At 43.1% G+C, this 27,801-nt stretch overlaps 1 protein-coding gene across 1 annotated transcript in view; it reads left to right on the plus strand.

The window, feature by feature from the left end:
- The window catches only part of fbxo32 (F-box protein 32), a 29,188-nt gene extending 12,033 nt beyond the window's left edge, over nt 1-17,155 (plus strand). Inside the window, exons 3-9 of the mRNA XM_070888655.1 lie at nt 2,324-2,373; nt 2,482-2,574; nt 8,220-8,313; nt 11,287-11,471; nt 14,694-14,876; nt 14,987-15,130; nt 15,903-17,155. Of these exons, the coding sequence (XP_070744756.1) occupies nt 2,324-2,373; nt 2,482-2,574; nt 8,220-8,313; nt 11,287-11,471; nt 14,694-14,876; nt 14,987-15,130; nt 15,903-15,992 (839 nt within the window). The 3' untranslated portion in view covers nt 15,993-17,155. The remainder of the gene's footprint in view (nt 1-2,323; nt 2,374-2,481; nt 2,575-8,219; nt 8,314-11,286; nt 11,472-14,693; nt 14,877-14,986; nt 15,131-15,902) is intronic.
- Nucleotides 17,156-27,801: the final 10,646 nt, after the last annotated feature.

The raw sequence follows: 27,801 nt of genomic DNA on the forward strand, positions 1-27,801 counted from the left end.
GCGACGGCGCTGCCAATGTGCGCCCTGATCTCCTGCGCTCGGAGATCGTGACATCATCGCCGCGCGCATTGCCCCATTCACGCCCCGGCTCCAAAATTGGCTTTCACCCCCTGCAGCAGCACGGGGCGAAAACACCAGCAGCTTCAGGGGACACGTGTCAGGTGGCTGGTCGCTACCGGGGCGAAAAGTAACGATGAGATGGCCGAGTGAAAATTGTTTAAAAACTTACCGTCTTATTGTCGCTCCTGATCCGGTTTCTTCGCGGGGTCCTGGCCACAATCACTCAGCCCGGCACTCCTCTTTAATGCTGGTCTAATCGCGCAGCACCCTCTGGTCCAAGTAGGTCCCTTTTTCTTCTGCAGAGTCAGCAGCATGGGCTCTTCCCTTTAATTAAGGGAAGAGCCCCTCAGACGCGGAGGCGTCTGCATTGTTAGAACCCCAGGAAGGAAGTGGAGTGTTTGATTTAGCACCCCACTTCCTTCCGGGGGGGGCGGTAACCCGAATTTCTGGAGAGGGGAGAGACTTCAGCGCCTGGCACTAAGTCTCGCACCTCCGACTGTTAATGCCCCCAAACGGGGCAATACCGAATTTCTCCCCCTTAGCATCATGAAGTGAATTTGTCCAGAGCCACTCTGTGGCCCCAAGTTTCCACACGCAGCAAAACAGGCGCCCCTCTGAGCTGGGCGCCTGTTTTTTTGCGCCGAAAACGGCGCCTGAAAAAAAACGCACTATTCTCGAGCGCTTTGCAGCTCGATGTCTGCTTGGCGCGGCGCCCAGGGGGCGGAGCCTACCACTCGCGCCGATTTTGTAAGTAGGAGGGGGCGGGTACCATTTAAATGAGTTTTTTTCGTGCCGGCAACCCTGCAAGTGCGCGTTGGAGCGTTCGCGCACGCGCAGTGTGAAGGAAACATTGGCACTCGGCCATTTTTGTAGTTCTTTGTAGCTGTTCAATTTTTAAAATTTTTTACTAAAACCACATTGCCCTTCCATGATCAGCACTGAGGCTTCTTGCAGCTTTCTCCCCCTGCCGTCGGTCGGGCCCGTCGGGAACGGCTGCCTCAACTTGTGAGGCTCCCTGCAGCCTTCTCCCTGCCTCCCCCCCGCTGCTGTCGGTCGGGCCCTCACTGCCTCCCCCCCCCCCCTGCCGTCGGGAACGGCTGCCTCAACTTGTGAGGCTTCCTGCAGCCTTCTCCCTGCCTGATGGGCCTGCCTGAAGCACTTCCACACAGGTAGGAACATGGTTTATTTAAACTTTTCTTTGCTTATAAATTTTTATTCAGGTTGGAATTATTTGTATAATATTTGTATAAGTATAACTAAGGATTTATTGTAGAATGTAATGACTTCCCACCCCCCCCCCCCCCCTACCTCGTTCCGGACGCCTAATTTGTAACCTGCGCCTGATTTTCTAATGTGTAGACAAGGTTTTTTCAAGCCTACAAAAATCTTCACTGGCTCCATTCTAAGTTAGTTTGGAGTACGTTTTCACTGTGGAAACTTTCAAATCAGGCGTCAGTGGCCGGACACGCCCCCTTTTGAAGAAAAAATTCTGTTCCAAAGTGAAACTGTTCTAACTGACTAGAACTGCAGAAAAAAAAATGTGGAGAATTGCGATTTCTAAGATACTCCATTCTCCACCAGTTGCTCCTAAAAATCAGGAGCAAATCATGTGGAAACTTGGGGCCAATAAGTGTTAATAAAAATGAAACAAATTCAATTGAGTCAACAAGGGCTAGTAGATGATGATAAATAGATATATAAAAGAAAAAGTAAGACTTGCATTTATATAACACCATTTACGACCTCAGGATATCCCTGAGCGCTCAACAGCCAATTAAGTACTTTTGAAGTGCAGTCACTGTTGTAATGTAGAAAACATGGCAGACAATTTTCACACAGCAAGCTCCCAACAGCAATGTGATAATGATCAGATAAACTGTTTGTTATGTTGATTGAGGCATATATATTAGCTGTAGGACACCGGGGATAACTCCCCCACTCTTCTTGGAAATAGTGCCATGGGATCTTTTATATCCATCTGAGAGAGCAGACAGGGCCACGGTTTAACATCTCATCTGAAAGACAGCACTCCCTCAGTACCGCACTGGAGTCAGCTTAGATTTTTGTGCTCAAGTCTCTGGAGTGGGACTTGAATCCACCACCTTCTGACTCAGAGGTGAGAGTGCTATCCACTGAGACACAGTTGACACAGACAAATGTGCATGTATTTATTCCTTTTAACAACAAGTGGAACTTTTGAGTTTTACTGGGACTATGATTGCAGTTAACAAATAATGGCTGCAATTTTTGTCTTTACACTCAGATTTTCACCAAGACACTTGGATCTCTGTTCACAAAGGAAGCACAAAAGAGGTAAGTAATATTGGGTTATATCAATATAATTAACAGCAGCATGTTCAAAGATCCTGTATTAATCAGATCTGTACCAACAATATTGACAATCTGTTCCTTCTCTCCCAGCGTCACGGATATTGCACCTTGGGCGAAGCTTTCAACCGTTTAGACTTCTCCAGCGCAATACTTGATGGCAGAAAATTTTACTACGTAGTACGGGTAGGTGGCCCTTACAGTTCTCTTAATAAAGTTTCAGCTGATCGCTTTATCTTGATAGATTATTTTCACCTCGTTTATTATTAATTTGCAATGTTACACCATCACAAGGACCTCTCGGGACTACAATGAATCCCTGATTGTTCAGGCTCCAGGGGTAGTAATTCCATCCGATGCAGTAACATGGAAATTGTACAGATCTGAAATTGAATCTGCTTGTCAAGTGCAAAACAAGGCAGCGTTGTAAATTGCATTGGTCCAGCGGAACACAATGGGCATGTGCGTCACATTCCTTTCTGAATCCTAATCAGAGCGGTTTGGATTTCTTTAATGCTTTTGCCGATTTATATCTGATTCAAACTGATATACTTATCAAGAAACACAAGAACATAAGAAATAGGAGCAGGAGTAGGCCACCTGGAGCCTCGAGCCTGCTCCGCCATTTAATAAGATCATGGCTGATCTGATCATGGACTCAGCTCCACTTCCCCGCCCACTCTCCATAACCCTTTATTCCCTTATCACTCATAAATCTGAATATCTCCGCCTTAAATATATTCAATGACCCAGCCTCCTCAGCTCTCTGGGGCAGAGAATTCCATACATTCACAACCCTCTGAGAGAAGAAATTTCTCCTAATCTCAATTTTAAATGGGCGGCCTCTTATTCTGAGACTATAATCGCCTCGTTTTAGTTTCCCCATGAGTGGAAATATCCTCTCTGCATCCACCTTGTCTAGCCCCCTTATTATTTTATATGTTTCGATAAGATCACCTCACATTCTTCTGAACTCCAATGAGCATAGGACCCCAACCTACTCAACCTATCTTCATAACTCAACCCCCTCACCTCCAGAATCAACTGAGTGAACTTTCTCTGAATAGCCTCCAATGCAAGTATATCTTTCCTTAAATACGGAGACCAAAACTGTACGCAGTACTCCAGGTGTGGCCTCACCAATACCCTGTACAGTTGTAGCAGGACTTCACTGCTTCTATCCCCCTTGCAATAAAGGCCAACATTCCATTTGCCTTCCTGATTAATTGCTGTACCTGCATATTAACTTTTTATGTTTCATGCACAAGGACCCCCAGGTCCCTCTGTACTGCAGCACTTTGCAATTTTTCTCCGTTTAAATTATAATTTGCTTTTCTATTATTTCTGCCAAAGTGGATAACCTCACATTTTCCCACATTAAAGCCATCTGCCAAATTTTTGCCCACTCACTTAGCCTGTCTATATCCCTTTGCACAATTTGCTTTCCCATCCATCTTTGTATCATCAGCAAACTTGGCTACATTACACTCGGTCCCTTCATCCAAGTCATTAATATAGATTGTAAATAGTTGTGGCCCCAGCACCGATCCCTGCAGCACCTCACTAGTCACTGTTTGCCAACCGGAAAATGACCCATTTATCCTGACTCTCTGTTTTCTGTTAGTTAGCCAACCCTCTATCCATGCTAATATATTATCCCCAACCCCGTGAACTTTTATCTTGTGCAGTAACCTTTCATATCGCACCTTATCAAATACCTTCTGGAAATCCAAATACACCAGATCCACTAGGTTCCCCTTATCCACCCTGTTTGTTACATCCTCAGAGAACTCCAGCATTTTCCCAATGACATGTTAGGCTAACTGGTCTATAGTTTCTTGCTTTTTGTCTGCCTCCTTTTTTAAATAAGGGCGTTACATTTGCGGCTTTCCAATCCGCTGGGACTGTCCCAGAATCCAGGGAATTTTGGTAGATCACAACCAATGCAGCCACTTCTTTTAAGACCCTAGGATGTAAGCCATCAGGTCCAGGGAACTTGTCTGCCTTTAGTCCCATTATTTTACAGAGTTCTACTTCTTTAATGATAGTGATTGTATTAAGTTCCTCCTTCCCTATAGCCCCTTGATTATCCACTATTGGGATGTTTTTATGTCTTCTACCATGAAGACCGATACAAAATATTTGTTCAACGCCTCTGCCATTTCCCTGTTTTCCATTATTAATTCCCCAGTTTCACCCTCTAGGGCACCAACATTTACTTTAGCCACTCTTTTTCTTTTTATGTACCTGTAGAAACTCTTACTGCCTGTTTTTATATTTCATGCTAGTTTACTTTCCTAATCTATCTTCCCTCTCTTGATCATTTTTTTAGATGTCCTTTGCTGGCTTTTTAAAATTTCCCAATCCTCTGGCCTCCCACTAGTCTTGGCCACATTGTATGCCCTTGTTTTCAATTTGACACCACCCCTATTTCCTTTGTTAGCCACGGATGGTTATCCCTTCTCTTACCGTTTTTCCTTCTCATTGGGATATATTTTTGTTGCGAGTTATGAAATATCTCCTTAAATGTCTGCCACTGCTCATCAACCGTCCCATACTTTAATCTATTTTCCCAGTCCACTTTAGCGAACTCTGCCCTCATACCTCTGATGATTGGAGAACTGCCCTCCAATCATCAAGATCCACGGCGCGGCCCTGGACAACATGGACCATTTCCCATATCTCGGGAGCCTCTTATCAACAAAGGCAGACATTGATGCGGAGATTCAACATCGCCTCCAGTGCGCCAGTGTAGCCTACGGCCGTCTGAGGAAAAGAGTGTTTGCAGACCAGGCCCTCAAATCTACCGCCAAGCTCATGGTCTACAGGGCTGGAGTAATACCCGCCCTCCTGTATGGATCTGAGGCATGGACGATATATAGAAGGCACCTCAAGTCGCTGGAGATATATCACCAATGATGTCTCCACAAGATCCTGCAAATCCCCAGGGAGGACAGGTACACCAACATCAGTGTCCTCGACCAGGCTAGTATCCCCAGTATTGAAGCACTGACCACACTTGATCAGCTTCGCTGGGCAGGCCACATAGTTCGCATGCCAGATACGAGACTCCCTAAGCAAATGCTTTATGCGGAGCTCCTTCATGGTAAACAAGCCAAAGGAAGACAGCAACTTTCTCACCCTCCAACTGAATTTGAAATTCAACCATGTTATGGTCACTCATTCCTGGAGGATGCTTTACTTGGAGATCATTTATTAATCTTGTCTCATTACACAGTACCAGATCTATGATAGCCTGCTCCCTGGTTGATTCTGCAACATACTGTTCAAGGAAACTATCCCGGATACACTCTGTGAACTCTTCCTCAAGGCTACCCTGGCCAATTTGCTTTGTCCAATCAATGTGAAGGTTAAAGTCGCCCACATTATTACCATTCCTTTATTACAAGCCTCCATTATTTCTTAATTTATACTCCGTCCAACAGTGTAGCTACTGAAAGACTGAACAGGCTGGAGCTCTTTACTCTACACGGGTGACCAAATAGAAGTCTTGAAAATTATAAACGGGTTTGATTGGGTAGACATAGAGAAGTTGTTTCCACTTGTGGGGGAGACCAGAACTACAGGCCATAAATATAAGGTAGTCACTAATAAATCCAATAGGTAATTCAGGAGAAACTTCTTTATCTAGTGACTGATGAATATGTGAAATTTGCTACCATTAGGAGTGGTTGAGGCAAATAGCATAGATGCATTCAATGCGAAGCTGGATACGTACTTGAGGGAGAAAGGAATAGAAGGTTACGCTGGTAGGGTGAGATAAAGAAGGGAGGGAGGAGGCTGGTGTGGAGTGTAAACACTGGCACAGACCAATTGGGCCGAATGGCCTGTTTCTGTGCTGTAAATTCTATGTAATTCTATATAAAAGGTCCTATTCACTGTTGACCAACAGCCTGTAAATCATGGTAAACGCTGAGTCATTTCTGAAGGCAGACTGCTTCATGGAGAGGAAGGTGCTTGTCCCTAAGGGTAGTTTTTTTTGTATGTATTTTTTGCCGTTTTGCAACACAAACCCTTGAAACTGATCTGTTTGCGCTAGTCACCATACAGTTGAAGTAGGGATCCGTTACCCTGAGTCATACCAGGGCGCTTTGTAGCAGCAGCCCTGGCTATCAATCACAAGTCAAGTCATCACGCTGAGCGATCAAGCCAGCAGCTGATACAGTATCCCAGTGTGTTGTCGATGTGGGTTGATAGGTGATGATGGAACTGGAACTGTTTTGAATTCCTGCCATGTTCCGCTCCCACCCGCCCCCCACCCCACTCACCCCCAACTCATCTCCAGCTTGCATCTTGTGACTCATTAACTGCTGCTCATCAACAGGTGCTATTCAGGGTCAGACGCTGAATTGATAGTTCACTTATTTCCAGATCTGTCCTGATTGTGAAAGCGCAGTGGAGCTGGTGGTGTCATTAGCATGAAGGATTATCTTTTAACTGCAGGACATCCCAAAACGCTTCACAGTCAATGAAGTACTTTCTGAAGTGTAGGAAACTCAGCAACCAAATCACACACAGCAAGCCCCCACAAACAGCAATGTGATGTTGACCAGATAATTTGTTTTTAGTGATGTTGGTTGAGGGATAAATATTGGCCAGGACACCAGGAAGAACTCCCCTGCTCTGCTTCAAAATAGTAGCCATGGGATCTTTTACATCCACCTGAGAAGGCAGATGGGGACTCGGTTTAACGTCTCATCTGAAAGACGGCGTCTCTGACAGTGCAACGCTCCCTCAATACTGCACTGGAGCGTCAGCCTGGATTTTTGTGCCCAGGTCTACTGTGCAATTTATAAATGTCTTGAAGTGCGATTCAAGATAAATGAACAGAAGAATAGACACTGCCTGCCCTGGATATGAACAGCCCTGAGGCTAACAGTCCTTTGTTGCCACAACACTGGACAGATCCATCCCACTTCCCCTATACAGGCTGCTGAGTATTGAGCACTCTTCAAGGGTCAAAAGGCAGTCTAGACCGTAAAACTTTTGTCATCAGTGATGCTCTGTACTCGAGTGACAGGAGGAGTGATGTAAATGAATGAACAGAATGATGGCTGGTCTTTCTTTCATTTCTCCTCCTCCTCCATTCACAGAGGTCCACAGAATTAATTTGTGTAGCAGACAATTTTGTGACTATTGCTCCACAGCACTCGGGAACGGAGTGCTGACCTATTGGAGTTAGTGAGGTAGAAATTCGTCTTAGGAGGTGACGCAAAGGGCGGCCAATCTGATACCACCTGTTTTGCTCTACCGCCGACGACAAATTTCTACCCTACTGTCCCCCTTCCCCCAAAAAACTGTGGTTTTTGAAAGCTATTTTGTCCCCACACAAGGCTAAGCATCAATTCCTCCAACTTTCCCTGATGAAGTACCCTGGCTGTCCATGGCTGTCACTATGAATCTCCCATTTTTGATAATTTCTATCCTTTAACCGTTTTCAGCAACAAACTAATTCCCAGTCCAAGTATTTTGAATCTTGGATCAATTTTACAGTAGTTCAGTACTAATTAAGAAGTGATATGAATTAATTTTAGGGGAAACGTTGATTAATGTTGTACAGTTCTGAAGCATCCAGAATTCATCATACTAAACTTCACTTAACCGTTGCCACACGCCCCCCCCTCCTCCACCCACACCGCTCCTTTATCTGTTTCCTAGCAACTTTGATAGCCTTTCACACACAAAGCTCTTGATACATGATGGGTGAGCTGTATATATACAGCTGCCATGGCCTAAACTGTCACATTTGAAACAGCTGAATAACTGGAGGAATGGCTTTGTTGTGACACCACTTAATTTTCTATTTGCAGTTGCTGGAGCTCATTGCAAAATCCCAGCTCACATCCCTCAGTGGGATTGCCCAGAAAAACTACATGAACATTCTGGAGAAAGTTGTGCAGAAAGGTGAGCAATAATTGTGTACCATTCTGGTCTCCATATTACTGGAGAAGTTGCAAAACAGATTTACTAGAGTGATACCAGAACTGAGAGGTTATAACTATCAGGAAAGTTTGAATAGGCTGAGGCTCTTTTCTCTAGAAAAGAGAAGATTGCTGGGTGACCTGATAGAGGTCTTTAAGATTATGAAAGTATTCGGTAGGGTAGACATAGAGAAGATGTTTCCACTTGCAGGCGAGACCCGAACTAAGGCCCATAAATATAAGATAGTCACTAATAAATCCAATAGGGAATTTAGGATACATGTCTTTACCCAGACAGTGGTTAGAATGTGGAACTCTCTACCACATGGAGTAGTTGAGGCATAGATGCATTCATGGGGAAGCTAGATTAACACATGAGGGAGAAAGAAATAGAAGGTTATGATGATAGGGTTCGATGAAGAGGGGTGGGAGGAGGCTCGTGTGGAGCATAAACACTGGCATGGACCTGTTGGGCTGAATGGCCTGTTTCTGTGCTGTAAATACTTTATAATACTTGGTAATACTTTGTACTAATAAAAGGTAAGGTTTACAGAGGAGGTAATGTCTATAGCACTAATCTTCTTCTTAAATTAGATCTATTAAAATAGTAAGAAGAATAGCAAATCGACAAAGGCAATAATTGACAAAAGAACCAGAGGGGGAAATGAGGAGAGTTTTTTTTTTAACGCAGCGAGTTGTTGTGATCTGGAATGCGCTGCCTAAAAGGGCGGTGGCAGTAGATTCAATAGTAACTTTCTAAAGGGAATTGGATAAATACTTAAAAAGGAAAAAAAATGCAGGGCTATGGGGAAAGAGCAGGGGAAGTCAGACTAATTGGGTAGCTCTTTCAAAGAACCGGCATAGGCAAGATGTAAGATTCTATGATACTGGCCAGAATTGAAGCACACGAGTCATTTAACGTCCACACTCTGATTAACAAGTGTGTGGTGCTTTTCTTTTAATTATGTAACTTTATTGAACTTCCCCCTCACCAACACTGCCTGAATTGCCAACTTGAAATTGGGTCTCCAAAATACAAAGCTATCCCATCATGCATTTTATGGCAACATTTTTAAATAATAAAAAAATAATGATTTTATAATATTATTTAAAGTAAAACATTTCTACAATTCCTGAAGTTTCAATCAGTTTTTGGCAGATTTTATAGCATGTATCACCTTTAATTCATGATGAAATATACCTAATTATGAATTAAGCAGTAATACAAAATGTTCATTTAATCCTAAAGTGCGTTCACCATTTATACGCTCAGTGATGGTCAAAAATTACAAGATTGTTAATTTGATTTTTACTGTAAATTTTATTTTGGGAGCATAGATAACACTTTTTACAGAATATTTTTTAAGTGGTGAAAGGCTGGAAAATATTAGTATGAGGAGAAACCTGGATGTCCCTTTTACACGAATCACTGAAAGTTAACATGCAGGTACAGCAAGCAATTAGGAAAGCAAATGTTATGTTGGCCTTTATTATAAAAGGATTGGAGTAAAAAATTCTTACTGCAATTATTTAGGGCCTTGGTGAGACCATACCTGGAGTACTGTGCACAGTTTTGGTTTCCTTACTTAAAGAAGGATATACTTGCCTTGAAGGGGATGTGACGAAGGTTCACTAGACTTAATTCCTGGAATGAGGAGAGATTGAGTAGATTGGGCCTATATTCCCTAGAGTTTAGAAAAATGAGAGGTGATCTTATTGAAAAACATAAGATTCTGAGAGGGCTTGACAGGGTAGGTGCTGAGAAGTTGTTTCTCCTGGCTGGAGGGTCTAGAATTAGGGGGTCACAGTCTCAGGATAAGTGATTGTCCTTTTTGGACGGAGATGAGGAGAAATTTCTTCACTCAAAGGGTTGTGTATCTTTGGAATTCTCTATCCCAGAGGAATATACTCAGTCATTGAGTATATTTAAGGCTGAGCTAAATTTTTGGATACTAAGGGAATCAAGGGAGATGGGGACAGGGAGGGAAAGTAGAAAGTATAGTTGAGGTAAAAGATCATCCATGATCTTACTGAATGGTGGAGCAGGCTCGAAGGGCTGAATGGCCTACTCCTGCTCCTATTTCTTATGTTCTTATAACATCTAGACGATCAGAATTCCTCTGGCCACTGCACATAGGAACTCAGGCCGTGTGCTTAAACAAACCACCTTTAAAGAAAGTTAAATATTCTTACAGTCGCATTCCTTGTCCCATTCTAATGATGGGAAGTAATCAGGAAATGTGTAACTGTTTGCATTCTTTTACTGTTAAGAATCCATTAAGAAGGCCTTCGAAAATCAGTGAGCAGTTCTGGTAAATCCTTTTGCTCAAATCCACTTGTCTGGAGATATGGATAAATAGCAGACTGTGCAGCTTAAGTCTGCATTGATAAGGGAACCATCAGCATCTCCTGAGCATGGTGTAAATACGTGCTATGAGAGTCTAAATGCTAAAGGTTGAGCAGTGATGGTATTTTGGGGGAGGAGGGTTAGTTTTTAGAATCAACTTTTTTTTGACGGTTCATGGCAAATAGTTACAGCATTTATGTGTCAACCATAAGTCTTTAGGGCTGAGAAGAGGATTATAAATTCCACCAATGATTCCCATAAAGAACCTAGTACATGGGGACTGAGTGGAAATGATCCCATTATTTACCACTGCCGTGGAGACGCAATTGCCGTATTTGTGTATTTTGTTCAAGTTAATTTTTTTGGACATTCTCACAATTTTTGACAAAATAACAATCCGATTAACCAATTTCAAATGCCTCGATTTAAAAATTCTCATCCTTGTGTTCAAATCCCTCTATGGCCTTGCCCCTCCCTATCTTTGTAACCTCCTACAGGCCTAAAAGTCAACCTCCTCCCCCGTTCTGAAGTTACAGTAAAACTATTTTTGGTGCATCAGTTTTTTTATGTTAAAAATATTCTGGTAACATAACAATTTGTTTTGTTCAGTGCTTGAAGACCAGCAGAATATCAGACTAATTAAGGAGTTGCTGAACAGTCTATATGCAACCCTCTGTGCACTGGTCAAAGGTGTGGGGAAGTGCGTACTTGTGGGAAACATCAACATCTGGGTCTACAGAATGGAGGTCATTCTACACTGGCAGCAGCAACTGAACAATATTCATATCATCAGGGTAAGTGACAGTCACAAGCAGCAACTCCGAGACACAATCAAGAAAGCGTGCCTATTCTGTGGTTCTATTTGGATCTCACTCGTATATCAGTCACTGCAGTTTGTAATAAAATAGTGATAAAGAAAGACTTGCATTTATACAGTGCCTTTAATGAACTCAGCACATCCCAAAGCACTTCACAGCTTTTTGAAGTGTAGTCACTGTTGTAATGTAGGAAATGTGGCAGCCAATTTGCGCACAGCAAGCTCCCACTAATGACCAGATCATCTATTTTAGTGATGTTGGTTGGGCGATAAATATTGGCCAGGACAATGGCGAGGGGGGCGGTGAGGGGATCTCCTCTGCTCTTCTTCAAAATAGTGGTTAAGGGATCTTTTACGTCCACTTGAGCGCGCAGACGGGGCCTTGGTTTAAACTCTCATCTAAAAGATGGCACACTCAACAGTGCAGAACTCCCTCAGCACTGCAGTGGGAGTGTTAGCCTAGATTCTGGGCTCAAGTCTTTGGAGTGGGACTTGAACCCACAACCTTCTGACTCAGAGGTGAGAGTGCTACCCACTGAGCTACGGCTGACAAGCAAAGTGCTGCAGAAATGACAACAGGGCAAGACTGGAAATGAAAAACCAAAGAACCCTTAAACTCACCTTGACCCAAATGTTTTAAGTTCCACAGTGAAATACCTTCACCTTTGCCCTCTATTCCCCCAAAATGCTCAGTAGAGGAATGCACCACATGGTGTATTATACAGAATTGGAAAGTCTCAAATAGGATTCCAAGTCTGTGCTGACGAAATTGATAGCAGGGCCACGTCTCAAGCTAGGGAGGGGAGAAAAATAAACTTGAATGTTATCCATTGACTCCCTCGTGAATGAGCGTGTGCGGATATAATTGGGCGCTGTGTGATGTCCTGCACTGCCAATATTCATTTCTAAATTTGCATATGAAGATTGGCTGCTTGGGAGCACCCATGGAAATTTGCCCCAGAGTCTTTTTGCTTTCAGGACCAGGGAGTGAATCCCTACATCCTGTGACACTGATGATGAACATGATTCTCGGTTCCAAATTCTGTTGCAATACATCAAGGTAAATTGCAAAAGCCACGGCAATAATTGCAGCAATAATTACATTACCAGACACTTCCCAAAACATTTGATTAATTGCTCTAGCCATCAACTGAGGATGCTCAACTGTGGGTTGTATTCTGCCAAAACAATCTACCTGACCTCTAGCCTCTGAACCATTGTGTCATTTGCACTTGCCATGCTAGTCCTTCTTGTAATCCAGTTGAACAAGATTGGCAGATTAGTTCCCTTGTAATTTATCTTGTATGGCATCATTTTATAACAACAACGTGACATTTATAAAGCACCTTTAACATAGTAAAACGTCCCAAGGTGATTCACAGGAACGATTATCAAACAAAATTTGGCACCAAGCCACATAAGGAGACATTAAGACAGATGACCAAAAGCTTGGTCAAAGAGGTAGGCTATAATAAGAACATAAGAAATAGGAGCAGGAGTAGGCCATACGGCCCCTCGAGCTTGCTCTACCATTTAATACGATCATGGCTGATCCGATCATGGACTCAGGTCCACTTCCCTGCCCGCTTTCCATAACCCCTTATTCCCTTATCGTTTAAGAAATTGTCTACTTCTGTTTTAAATTTATTCAATGTCCCAGCTTCCACAGCTTTCTGAGCCAGCAAATTCCACAGATCCACAACCCTCTGAGAGAAGAAATTTCTCCTCATCTCAGTTTTAAATGGGCGGCCCCCTATTCTAAGATTATGCCCTCTAGTTCTAGTCTCCCCTATCAGTGGAAACATCCTCTCTGCATCCACCTTGTCAAGCCCCCTCATAATCTTAATGGTTTCAATAAGATCACCTCTCATTCTTCTGAATTCCAATGAGTGGAGGCCCAACCTCCTCAACCTTTCCTCAAAAGTCATCCCCCTCATCTCTGGAATCAACTAATGAACCTTCTTTGAACTGAATCCAAAGCAAGTATATCCTTTCGTAAATATGGAAAGCAAAACTGCATGTAGTATTCCAGGTGTGGCCTCACCAATAGCCTGTATAACTGTAGCAAGACTTCCCTACTTTTATACTCCATCCCCTTTGCAATAAAGGCCAAGATTCCATTGGCCTTTCTGATCACTTGCTGTACCTGCATACTATCTGTCATGTATCCTACATGGCTACTGTTTGTATTATCACAAGGTGTGCCACCAGAGGGCATAGCAGTGGGAGACTTGTAGGTTACCCATACAGGTGTGCCTGGCCTAGTATAAAAGGCAGGCCACCAGGTGTGATCCTCACTCTGGAATTATCAATAAAGGACTGAAGTTATTACAGTTCAAGTACAACACATTGCCTCGTGGAGTCATTATCAGAGCATCCAAAGACATAACCTAACCTTTTGTGTTTCATGCACAAGTACCCCCAGGTCCCGCTGTACTGCAGCACTTTGCAATCTTTCTCTATTTAAATAATAACTTGCTCTTTGATTTTTTTTCTGCCAAAGTGAATGACCTCACACTTTCCAACATTATACTCCATCTGCCAAATTTTTGCCCACTCACTTAGCCTGTCTATGTCCTTTTGCAGATTTTTTGTGTCCTCCTCACATATTGCTTTTCCGCCCATCTTTGTATCATCAGCAAACTTGGCTACGTTACACTCAGTCCCTTCTTCCAAGTCATTAATATAGATTGTCAATAGTTGGGGTCCCAGCACTGATCCCTGCAACACCCCACTAGTCACTGTTTGCCAACCAAAGAATGAACCATTTATTCCGACTCTCTGTTTTCTGTTAGTTAGCCAATCCTCTATCCATGCTAATATATTATCCCCAACATCCAAAGGAGCGTCTAAAGGAGGATTAGATTTAGGAAGGGAATTCCAGAGCTCAAGGGCTTGGCAGCTGTAGGCAAGGCCGCCAATGGTGGAGCAATTAAAATTGGGGATTGGAGGAGCGCAAATATCTCAGAGGGTTGTAGGTCTGGAGGAGATTACAGAGATAGGGAGGGAGCGAGGCCATGGAGGGATTTGCAAACAAGGATAGAAATTTTAAAATCGAGGCGTTGCTGGACCGGGAGCCAATGTAGGTCAGTGAGCATAGGGATGATGGGTGAACGGGACTTTGTGCAAGTTAGGATATAGGCCTGTATGCTTGAGATCCTTAAGTCACATGCTAAGTTCACTATCTCTTGTTTCGCAGCCTCTGTCTACGGGAATGATCCTCACAGACCTACCAATGTGCCTGCAGTTGAACATCATGGAAAGGCTGTCCGATGGAAGAGACATTGTCAATCTTGGACAGGCATCACCGACCCTGCAAGTGCTGAGTGAGGACCGTCTTCTCTGGAAGAGACTGTGCCACTACCACTTCACTGAACGTCAGGTATGTAAAGCATGAGTAACATCTGCTTTCAATTTAAAACTCTCGCCTCATTGTACCCTTCAGCATGTTTCAAGGGACCTGCTCAGCTTTTGTCTTCATGTTATTTCTAGATTCGCAAACGTCTCATTTTATCTGAGAAAGGTCACTTGGACTGGAAGAAGATGTACTTTAAGCTTGGAAGGTGCTACCCAAAGAAAGAACAATATGGGGACACACTGCAGTTCTGTAGACACTGCCACATCCTCTTCTGGAAGGTACGCTGATGGCTTCATCAACACACAGGGTCTGATCACAGCAACCCCTTCATTTCTCTTCCTTTTGGTAAAATGTAGTTTCCTGTGATCCTCTCAAACTCCAAAATAAAAGATCTCTGGACTGCAGTATGTTAATCTCAATATGTTCAACTTCTGTATATTGATATAAACCTATCCAGTGTTCTGACCTGTTGAGTTTAGCATCAGAAAATACAAGAGTACTTTGTTAACATGGATAACATGGTGTCAGCCGTGTCTCAGTGGGCAGCACTCTTGCCTCTGAATCAGAAGGTTGTGGTCCACAGACCTGAGCACAAAAAACTAGGCCGACAGTCCCAGTACAGTGCTGAGGGAGGGCTGCACTTCTGGAGGTGCCGTCTTTTAGATGAGACATTAAACCCTGTCTACTTTCTCAGGAGGATGTAAAAGATCCATGACACTATTTTAAAGAAGAGCAGGAGAGTTATCCTGGTATCCTAGCTAATATTTATCCCTCAGTCAACATCACTAAAAACAGATGACCTGGCCGTTACCACATTGCTGTTTGAGGGACCTTGCTGTGTGCAAATTGGCTGCCACATTTCCCACATTACAACAGTGACTACATTTCAAAAGTACTTCATTGGTCGTAAAGCACTTTGGGATGCCTTGGTTGTGAAAGATGTTATATAAATGCAAGTTCTGTCTGTCTATGTTCTCATTCCTAAAACTTTTTAATTGCCCGGTTCATTCATTTACAAATGTCATAAAATGTTTCTCTTTGTATTTTTAGGACACAAATCACCCCTGCACAGCCAATGACCCAGCGGACTCCTACACTTCCATTTCACCTCTCGACTTCATCAGTCTCTTCAAGTTCTGAACACGGAGATTCCAAGGGACTCCCACTGCGGAAGAAATTCCCGTTCTGACTCGAGAACTGAGCTACTAACTTTAAATACTTTGCTTTTACACGTGTAAATAATGTACAATAATATTTATACTTACCTTTTTATAGTGAAGCTGAAATAGAAGTGGATTAAGGTTTCTTCAATGGTTTGTAAATATCACTTCAGATGATGCTGGAAGCAGAAAGTCACTGAGGCAACACATTAAGGAAAAGCTCTTTCTTTTTTGCCTAAGGTGAAAAGTCAGGTTGGGGTGTCAAATAGGATGTAGAACATCACTAGAACACCACCGGGGATCCTGATATATTTGCTCCTAAAATGGGGTCGATATGTGTTGCAGGGGCAATGCACAGAAAGAGCCCAGTTTTCAGCTTTTTGACTAATAGTATGTCAGGGAGCCTATCTGCTTCTGCATTGGCAGAAACATCCCCTGTGCTGGTTTGTCAAGTTATAATAATACCTACACGTTGCATAGCACATATGAGTGGATTTGAGAATTTCCAGCATTGTAACTGTTACTCAGTTGCTGAAATACTGTGGAAGTGATCCATATTGCCTCAAACCAGTTTATTCATCCGTCTGATCTCAACTGGTTGGTGGTAATGTTAGCTGAACCCACTAGTTGTGAAATGGAATAAACACCAATCCAGATGAGGAAGTTGGCTTTTGAGCTCATCACTAGTTTGAGATGGACATTCACTAAGTCTCCAGTTTTATTGAAGCGGTAACGTCACTGAATCACTGCTTGGAACACTGCTCATTTCTTTGCACCCCTGAAATACATATCGACAAAATCCCCTTTTCCCATATATTGTATTTAGCATGGGACATCCCTGGGTGATGTGAACATTGTACAGGAAATCTGTTCTGTTTGAATATTGGCAGTGGGGCTCAGGAGAGGCAACTGCTTGGTGTAGTACTTGAGTTTTGCTCAGTTCTGTCCTAAGAATTTCATATTGCTGTTGGCATCGGAGCTATTATCTCTCAACTGTTTTTGTACTTTTTTACTATATATTATAGACCTGTTGGATTGTAGAGAGTAATGCCTGATTGATGATTACCTTCCTACGTTTTGCCGCGATAAAGGCGCTTATATAAATGCAAGTCGTTGTTGACACTTTGCGACCAGAGAATTATATACAGAGATGTGTTTTTTTGCAAGAGAGAATGCGCAATAATTGAGACATCATGGGTTGGGGCGGAGGGGGTGATTTTCGATTATGATGTCGGGCGTGAGGCTCCACCCATTTTCCTAGTGGGGACTCGGTTTAATACGCATGGCAACCTGTCAGCATTGAGCGGGGGCAGGAGGGCAGCTCGCTGATTGGGGAGGGGGCAGGAAATATGGCAGCTCCTCCACAGAGCATGAAGTATCAATAAAAGAGGAGGGTCAATCCCAGAGTTGGAGTGGGTGGGGCGAGGGGGTGGGGGCTATGGCATGTTTGACAGGGGGTGGGGTCCGGTAGCAGGCAGAAAGATTTTTCTGAGACCAGGATTCATGCTCCACAAACATCATTGGACAGCAGAGCAAACTGGCCAACGAGCTCCACTCAACTGATTGGGACAACTGTTCTCTTTCTGGAGCGTCCTGCAGCTGTCTCTTTAAGGGTCGCTGGTTTGGCCGTTAAATGCTCAATCCCAGCGAAAGGCCAAAATTGCATTGGGGGGGATCCAAATGCGTCTTAAGTGCTCCAATTTAAATATTTGAATGAGGCTTCCACCTGTTACAGCAGGCACATTGGCCGCCTAAACCAAGGCCTGTTCTAAATTGACCATCGCATGAGCCTCTGGCACAACGCTTAGCTTCATTTTCAACCCACTGCCACCTAGGGTTGTCAACTCTCCAGGATTGCCCTGGAGTCTCCAGGAATTATAGACAAATCTCCAGGGCACTGCTGCGTGCAATTCCAGGAAAAAAATCATTGGGTCAGCAATAAATTATGTTTTTTTTTACATTTTCTTTGAACCCTTTTGCTTAATAGTTATAACAAATTTGGACGTGGGAAAAAAGGCTGTTTGACTGACAGTCAAGAATTGTCCAATCGGGGTGTGATGAATCTATTCGCTTTTTGATTAGTCATGGGAAGGCGGGCCGCTGTGAGGATGAACGTGTTGGGCAACCAATGGCGGGAGCTGGGGACAGGACGTTTGGCGGCAGGAGGTCATATGATGAAAACTCCGGGAATAAGAACAGGGCAGTAGACAGACATAGCTACCACCCCCATCCACCCATCCCCCATGAGTTTAAATGGTAAACTGACTTGAGAAGTAAGCCTTCAGTCTGTTTCTGTACAGAAATGTTCCAACCTGCATTTTGAAGCAACATGGACGTTCGGCATTAGAAGAATTTAAAAGCTTTGAAAGGATTGTGATCATTCAGTTTACATGTTCTCAGTTTGTTTGCTGGTTTTAATAAGAGCAGTAATGGTACTGCTGTACAATTTACTATAGGAATATTTTGTACCAATTAGTTTTCTATGATTCTTAAGCATAGATGACCACTGGTACTGTGTAACCATGCTCTATTTACATAATTCACCGCATTGAAAAAAACATAGGTATACGGCGTACCTTTAATTATCTAAAACCTTATAGGGGCAACAGCTTTGTTTATATAACCTGGTGGCAGTGATCTGAAGAGGAAGACACATTCAGAGGTTCAAGCTGAATAGTGGGTACTTATACTGTAGTATGCAAAGTATTAACTTTTATGTTCTGTTTCGAAGTTCATCTGAGTGCAGCAATACACGCATACACCAACAAATACAACACATACTTTTCTAACCACTGTGAGGGCTCACAGCTGTGCAACACTGGATTAAGCTATAGATAGGACAAGTTATCAGCTTGTTTTAAGAACTGAAAATTATCATTGCTAAAGCAAATTCTGAAAGTCAGTGCACCTTTTCCCAGTCTTGGAATTTGGTTTATTTGGTGCACACTGGCAACAGTTAGAAAAGGTCTATTGGCTGGCTTTGCTGTCCAGCTTTAATCTCTTTAAAACCCATGGGGTAGATCTTAAGAGTGTCAACCTTGCCTCTGAGTCAGAAGGTTGGAAAATGTATGTTTCTATCATTTTTCCTGGAAAACCATTTTTTTTTGTTTCGCACTCAGAAAATATTAGATTTCATTTGACCATTGCAACTCATGGCAAGGAACTGTTTATAACAGTGGTGATTTATGAATAAAAGGTTAGACAGTACAATCCATGGATTTAAAGCCAATTTTATAACCTGATTTTGATGATTGTTTTGTAAAGGAAACTTGTTCCTGACTCCTAAAGATAGCAGTTTGCTGTTTCCACCAAGATTGTGCCTAATCATTACCGTTCTGCTTTACATTTTGGACTTGGCGTAGCCATCTCCAGATAATGACCTTCCTGTTCTTTCCTTTGAATCTCAGGAATTGTATGCCTAAAATTCAGATGCAGTTGAAGTGCTACTTGTCTTCTGCATGTTCAAAGAACATTTCATTCACATTGGCCTTTTGTCTTGTCTCCACGGAGACACACTGTAAGCTTCTAAACATCTGTAATATAATAGCACTATACTCTGATGTAAAATACTTCTGTGTAAATTTTTAATTGATATCTTTTTAATAAATGATATCTTTCAAATTTAGTGTGCTTCTGTGTTTTAAATGAATCATTTTTCGTTTACATATTTACCCCTTCTGCCAGCTTCGAGATGTTGGCCTGGAAATTCTCCCGATTTCCTCGTCAGTCGTGGCTCAGTGGGTAGCAGTCTCGTCTCTTTGTGGGCTCAAGTCCGACTCCAGAGACTTGAGCACAAAATCTAGGCTGACAACCATGTGTGCAGGAACTGTCACCAGCTACAGCAACCCGAGCTCCGGGTTTCGGAGCTTGAGTGGCAGCTGGAGTCACTGCAGTGCATCCACGAGGCTGAGAACTTCGTGGATAGCACATTTCTAGAGGTGGCCACCCCGCAGCTTAAGATTGTGCAGGCAGAGAGGGAATGGGTGACCGCCAGACAGGTTGTGCAGAAGTCCCCTGAGTGCATCTCGCTCTCCAACCAATATTCTGTTCTGAGTACTGGTGGGGACAATGGTTCCTCTGGGGAGTGCAGCCAGAGCCAAGTCCACAGCACCACAGGTGGCTCAGCTGCACAGGTGGGAGGAAGAAGAGTGGAAGAGCAATAGTGGTAGGGGATTCGATAGATAGGGGAGCGGACAGGCATTTCTGCAGCCGCAGACGTGACTCCAGCGTGGTATGTTGCCTCCCTGGTGCCAGGGGCAAGGATCTAACTAAACGGCTGCAGGGCATTCTGGGGGGAGAGGGTGACCAGCCAGAGGTTGTGGTACCAATGACATAGGCAGGAAGAGAGATGAGGTCCTGCAGGCAGATTTTAGGGAGCTAGGAGAGAGATTAAAAAGCAAGACTTCAAAGGTAGTAATTTCCGGATTACTCCTGGTGCCACGAGCTAGTGAGTACAGAAATAGGAGGATAGAGCAGATGAATGCGTGGCTGGGGAGATGGTGCAGGATGGGGGGGCTTTAGATTCCTGAGGCATTGGGACTATTTCCGGGAGAGGTGGGACCTGTACAAGCTGGATGGGTTGCACCTCAATAGAGCCAGGACCAATATCCTCGTCGGGCCAGGGGGGTGGGCGAGGGGTTGTTAGTGCTGTCGGGGAGGGTTTAAGTTAGCTTCACAGGGGGGTGGAAACCTGAGAATAGATTCAGAAGGGAGAGAAGCAAAGCTGAAATTGGAAAACAGAAAAGTGGAAAATGGATTTGGAAGACAGAGGAAACACGGACTAGAAAATAGGCAACAAGGGAATTTGGCAGCGCTAAATGGTATAGACTTCAATGCAAGAAGTATAGGTAATAAGGCAGATGAGCTGAGAGCACAGATAGACATTTGGGAGTATGATATAGCTATTACTGAGACATGGCTGAAAGAAGGACAGGTATGGTAGCTCAACATTTCTGGTTACAGGGTTTTCAGACAGGAGAGAGAGGGGGTAAAAAAGGGGAGGGGGGATCACAGTATTAAAAACAATTATAGCTGTGAGGAGGGATGATATGTTAGAACGATCATCAAATGAGGCCACATGGGTTGAATTGAAGAACAAAAAAGGAGTGAGCATACTGCTGGGCATATACTATAGACCCTCAAACAGTCAGAGGGAGATAGAAGAGCAAATATGCAGGCAAAATTCTGAGAAATGCAAAACCTATAGGGCAGTAATTATAGGGGATTTCAACTACCCTAATATTAACTGGGATAAAATTAGTGTGAAAGGTCTAGAGGATGCGGAATTCATAAAATGCATTCAGGAGAACCTTTTTAGCCAGTATGTAGCAAGCCCAACAAGGGAAGAGGTGGTTCTGGACTTAGTTTTAGGGAATTAAGTTGGGCAGGTGGAAGGGATATCAGTGTGAGAACATTTTGGTGCTAGTGATCATAATTCAATTAGATTATGGTAGTTATGGAAAAGGACAAAGACTAGGAATAAAAGTTCTCAATTGGGGAAAAGCCAATTTTGCTAAGCCGAGATGCGATTTCGCCAAATTGGACTCGAAACAGCTACTGGAAGGTACATTAGTGTCAGAGCAGTGGGAGGCATTCAAGGAGGAGATAGTAAGGGTTCAGAGCAAATATGTTCCCTTCAAGAAAAAGGGTGGGACTGACAAATCCAGAGCCCCCTGGATGTCAAGGGACATTAAAAAAAAAGGAGGCTTATGACAGATACCGAGGGTTCAATACTGCAGAAACTCTAGAGGAGTATAGAAAGTGCAGGGGTACAATTAAAAAGGAAATTAGGAAAGCCATGAGAGAGTATGAAAAAATCTTGGCAAGTAAAATCAAGGAAAACCCAAAGATGTTTTATAAATACATTAAGAGCAAGAGAATAACTAAAGAAAGAATAGGGCCTATTAGAGACCATAAAGGTAATCTGTGTGGAAGCAGAAGATGTGGACATGGTTCTTAATACTTTGCGTCTGTTTTCAAAAAGATAGGGGCGATGTAGACATTGCAATCAGGGAGGAGGAGTGTGAAATATTAGATGAAATAAACATAGTTAGAGAGGAGGTATTAAGGGGCTTAGCAGCCTTGAAAGTGGATAAATCCCCAGGCCAGGATGAAATGTATTGCAGATTGTTAAGAGAAGCAAAAGAGGAAATAGCAGAGGCTCTGATCATCATTTTCCAATCCTCTCTGGCTACAGGTGTGGTACCAGAGGACTACTAATGTACCTTTTTTAAAAAGGGCGAAAGGGATAGACCGAGTAATTACAAGTCAGTCAGCCTAACCTTGGTGGTGGGAAAATTATTGGAAAAAATTCTGAGGGACAGGATAAATCTTCATTTAAAAAGACATGGATTAATGGACAGTCACCATGGATTTGTTAAGGGAAGGTCGTGTCTGACTAACTTGATTGCATTTTTTGAGGAGGTAACAAGGAGGGTCGATGAGGGCAGTGCATATGATGTAATGTTTATGAATTTTAGTAAGGCTTTTGATAAGGTCCCACATGGCAGACTAGTCACAAAAGTAAAAGCCCATAGGATCCAGGGCAAAGTGGCAAGTTGGATCCAAAATTGGCTCAGAGGCAGGAAGCAAAGGGTAATGGTTGGGTATTTTTGTGACTGAAGGGCTATTTCCAGTGGGGTTCTGCAGGGCTCAGTACTAGATCCCTTGCTTTCAATGATTTGGACTTGAATGTAGGGGGTTTGATTAAGAAGTTTGCAGATTATACTAAAATTGGCTGCATGGTTGATAATGAAGAAGAAGTCTGCAGACTGCAGGAAGATATCAAGGTACTGGTCAGGTGGGCAGAACAGCGGCAAATGGAATTCAACCCGGAGAAGTGAGAGATAATGCATTTGGGGAAGGCTAACAAGGCGAGGGCATACACATTAAATAGTAGGACAAGAGAAGTGTAGAGGAACAAAGGGACCTTGGAGTGCAAGTCCATAGATCCCTGAAGGTAGCAGGCCAGGTAGATAAGGTGGTTAAGAAGGCGTACGGAATACTTGCCTTTATTAGCCAAGGCACAGAATATAAGAACAGGGAGGTTATGCTTGAACTGTATAAAACATTAGTTAGGCCACAGCTAAAGTACTGCGTGCAGTTCTGGTCACCACATGACAGGAAAGATGTGATTGCCTAGATTGGGGACAGAAGAGATTTACGAGGATGTTACCTGGACTGGAGAATTTTAGCTATGAGGAAAGATTGGATAGGCTGGGTTTGTTTTCTTTGGAACAGAGGAAGCTGAGGGGAGACCTTATTGAGGTGTATAAAATGATGAGGGGCCTAGATAGAGTGGCTAGGAAGGACCTATTTCCCTCAGCAGATGGCTCAACAACCAGGGGACATAGATTTAAAGTAATTTGTAGGAGGTTTAGAGGGGATTTGAGGGGAAATTTCTTCACCCAGAGGGTGTTGGGGATCTGGAACTAACTACCTGAAAGAATGGTAGAGGCAGAAACCCTCACAACATTTAAAAAATACTTGGATATGCACTTGAAGTGCCGTATCCTACAGGGCTATGGACCAAGAGCTGGAAAGTGGGATTAAGCTGGATAGCTCTTTGTCAGCCGGCCCGGACACGTTAGGCCGAAATGGCCTCCTTCCATGCTGTAAATTTCTATGATTCTATGATATTCTAGTGCAGTACTGAGGGAGTGCTGCCATGTTGGTAGGTGCCATCTTTCGGATGATATGTTAAACCCAGGCCCCATCTTCTCTCGCAGGTGGGTGTGAAAGATCCCATAGCACTATTTCGAAAAGCAGGGGAGTGTCCCGGCCAATATTTATTTCCCAATCAACATCACTAAAACAGATTATCTGATCATTATCACATTGCTGTTCATGGGATCTTGCTGTGCCTAAATTGGCTGTGTTGTTTCCTACATTACAACAGTAATGATACTTCAAAAAATACTTCATTGGCTGTGAAGCGCTTTGGAATGTGCTGAGGTCGTAAAAGGCGCTATAGAAATCCAAGACTTTGTTTTCCTCCTTTAACTTCAGCAGGGCACCGGCAGAATTTCAAAAGAATCAGCATAAATGCTGAGGTTGCCCGATCCTTCTGCATAGCACAAGGAGCTCTGGCAATCGTGAAGCGGCTCAATAGGATAGAAGTAGAGAAAATGTTCCCGCTTGTGGGGAGACCAAAAATATAAATATAAGATAGTCACTCATAAATCCAAAGGGAATTCAGGAGAAACTTCTTTGCCCACAGAGTGCTGAGAATGTAGAACTCGCTAACACAAGGCGTGGTTGAGGCGAATATCATAGATCCATTAAAGGGGAAGCTGGATAAGTACATGAGGGAGAAAGGAATAGAATGATATTCTGAAAGGATGAAGTGACATAAGTTGGGAGGAGGCTCGTGTGGAGCATAAACGCCAGCATGGGCCAGTTGGGCAGAATGACCTGTTTCCGTGCTGTACATTATATGTAATTCTATGCAATCACTATAAAATTTGCAGACACTTCAACCTGACGAGCTTACCACTTTCTATGGCAGTTTCAATATAAATTTGCTCATGGCTGTTTAAAGTTATCAGCTTTTTCGTGATAGTGTGTAACTTTAGTGATAACGGGGATGTGTTTTGCAAACTTTTGGCTGCAGTGTGAAATACTGCAAACCATGTGATGGGATGTTTTGTCACCGAGTTCAGACTTGACAGAGAGAACATTTGTGTTTATAATTGTAATCTAAACGATCTTCAACAGTACTTTGAAGATAAATTAAACCGAAAGGGGAAAACTTAATTTGCAAAAACAGTGTGATAATTTCACTTATTTGACAGCTGCAGAAGTTATTGCACAAAACAAACAACCAATAACCTTTTCTTGATTAAACAGAAGAAAAAAGCTGGTTGCCAAAAGGTATGCAATGTGCTGAAAGAATGGCAGGATCTCACTGGCATACCAGACTAATAAAACAGGCATCAGAAACTGAAATGAACACTCTGATAAACTCATCTGAAACTCTGCACTGCCTGTATCCTAACTCGCACCAAGTCCCGTTAACCCAGTATCCCCCCCCCCCATGCTCGCTGGCTCCACCGGTCCAACAAAGCCTCAATTTTAACATTCTCACCCTTGTATTCAAATCCCTCCATGACCTCGCCACCTCCCTATCTCTATAACCTCCTCCAGCCCTAAAACTCTCCGAGATCTCTGCACTCCTCCAATTCTGGCCTCTTGCGCATTCCGATTTCCATTGCTTCACCATTGGTGGCTGTGCCTTCTGTTGCCGAGGCTCTAAACTTTGGGATTCCCCGCCTAAACCTCTCTACCTCTCTAACTCTCTCGCCTCATTTAAGACACTCCTTAAAACCTACTTCTTTGACCAAGCTTTTGGTCATCTGCCCAAATATCTCCTTATGTGACTCGGTGTCAAATTTTGTCTGATAATGCTCCTGTGAAGTGCCTTGGATCGTTTTTGCTACAGTAAAGGCGCCATATAAATATGCAAGTTTTAAACAAAAATATGAAGAAAGCGTTAGAAAAGTTCAAGCAGCGTTCTGAGAAAGTAGCAGCCTTAAACACATCAGCTCAGTTGTATTTTTATAAAAAGCAATAATGAGTGAAAAGAGCTGTACAAAAAGGAGAAACAGTGAAAGACATCCAACAGTTAGAAAGATAGAACCTGCCAAAATATAATGGGTGTGAGAATGATTATATTATGTACACCTACAAATCTTGGAGACCTTGGTGAGGGTGCAGAGAAAACATCAGAATTATACTAAGAATGAGAGTTACGTGAAGAGACCACAGAAGCTGGGATTGTTCTCCTTAAAGCAGAGACGGTTAAGAGGATATTTCATAGAGGCGTTGAAAATGATGAAGAGTATTGATGGAGTAGATAGAGAGCAACTGTTTCCTCTGGCAGGAGGGTCAGTAACCAGAGGACACAGATTTAAGGCAATTGGCAAAAGAACCAGAGGAGGAGATGAAGAGAATGTTTTTTACTTGGCGAGTTGTTATGATCTGGATTGCACTGCCTGAAAGGGCAGTGGAAGCAGATTTAATAGTAACTGTCAAACAGGGATTGAAAAGGGAACATTTGCGGGGCTACGGGGAAAGAGCAGGGGAGTGAGACTAATTGGATAGCTCTTTCAAAGAGCCGGCACAGGCACGATGGGCCGAATGGCCTCCTTCTGTGCGAATACTATGACAAACAAAAAACACAGCAAAATCAAACAGCAGATGCAATTAGGAATGGGCAATAAATGTTGGTCTTGCCAGCGACGCCCATATCCTGTGAATGACCAAATAAATAAATAAAAACATCCTTCTCAGAGAGGACTAGCTTGAAACACCTGGCAGAAGATAGCTGACTGGGCAAAAGCTCCCTCAAACCTGGTATCATTCTGCTATAGCTTCTGGAATAGAATCATACAGCACAGAAGGAGGTTATTGAATTGAAAGAATGGTAACTTATTGCTCAACTAAGTCCTGTGTAAGTCTCTAGAGTTAGGAACTGCCGAGAACAAAAGTGAACAAACTTTGAAATGAAAAAAAATGCTCAATTAATTCATCTGTTCTTTTTTGAAAGAATTGCGAACAATCTGTGAGCCAACTATGGTGCAAGACAGTTTTAAAAGGTAGAAACATAAAGCATGCTATTCTCTAGTGCCGTGCACATGAGTGTGCGATCACTCGGTGTGAACAAATATCACCAGTGATAGTGAATGCATAAACTGATAATGAGCGCCAGAAAAAGAACATCTGCATTATGTCTTCAGGAAGTGAAACAATCCCAGGCTTAACACAAGACACATTGCTGAAAGGAGCTGTTAACTAGATGTGACCAAAAAGCACAAAGTCTGTGCTCAGCTATGTTCCTGTATTCCAGTTGTTCTTCTCTCATTGTAAAACAGCAGCAGCAAATACCTGTAATTAAGTCTAGAATGATGGCGGGTTGAGAGTGAGACGATATCATAAGCCATAACAACAATATTTCAAGTAGTTAATGGACAGCATCAAAATCTCCCAAATTAAATTCATAGAATCTTACAGCCAAGAAAGAGGCAATTCGGCCCATCGGCCTGTGTCGGCTCTATGAAAGAGCTATCCAATTAGTCCCACTCCTCCTGCTCTATCCCCACAACCTTCAAATATTTTTCATTTCAAATATTTATCCAATTTCTTTTTGAAAGTTACTATTGAATCTGCTTCAACCACCCTTTCAGGCAGTGCATTCCAGTCGCAACAACTCGCTGCGTTAAAAACATGTTAATTTCCCCTCCTATTCTGGCCTCTTGTGCATCTCCCACTTCCTTCGTCCCACTATTGGCGGCCGTTCCTTCAGCTGTCTGGGCCTCAAGCTCTGCAATTCCCTCCCTAAACCTCAACACATCTCTAGCTCACTTTCCTCCTTTAAAACACTCCTTAAAACCTACCTTTTTGACCACCTTTCCTGATATCTCTTTATGTGGCTCGATATCAAATTTTGACTGATAATGCTCCTGTGAAATGCCTTGGGATGTTGGGAGAGTTGTGAGCATGTGGAATTCTCTACCACATAAAGTTGTTGAGGCCAGTTCGTTAGATATATTCAAAAGGGAGTTAGATGTGGCCCTTATTGCTAAAGGGATCAAGGGGTATGGAGAGAAAGCAGGAATGGGGTACTGAAGTTGCATGATCAGCCATGATCATATTGAATGGTGGTGCAGGCTCGAAGGGCCGAATGGCCTACTTCTGCACCTATTTTCTATGTTTCTATGTCTCTGTTTCTATGTTAAAGGCGCTATATAAATACAAGTTGTTGTTGTTATATGAGCCTGGGCTGTGAGAAC

Source organism: Pristiophorus japonicus, chromosome 1 (assembly GCF_044704955.1).
Source record: "Pristiophorus japonicus isolate sPriJap1 chromosome 1, sPriJap1.hap1, whole genome shotgun sequence".
Taxonomy (NCBI): Eukaryota; Metazoa; Chordata; class Chondrichthyes; family Pristiophoridae; genus Pristiophorus; species Pristiophorus japonicus.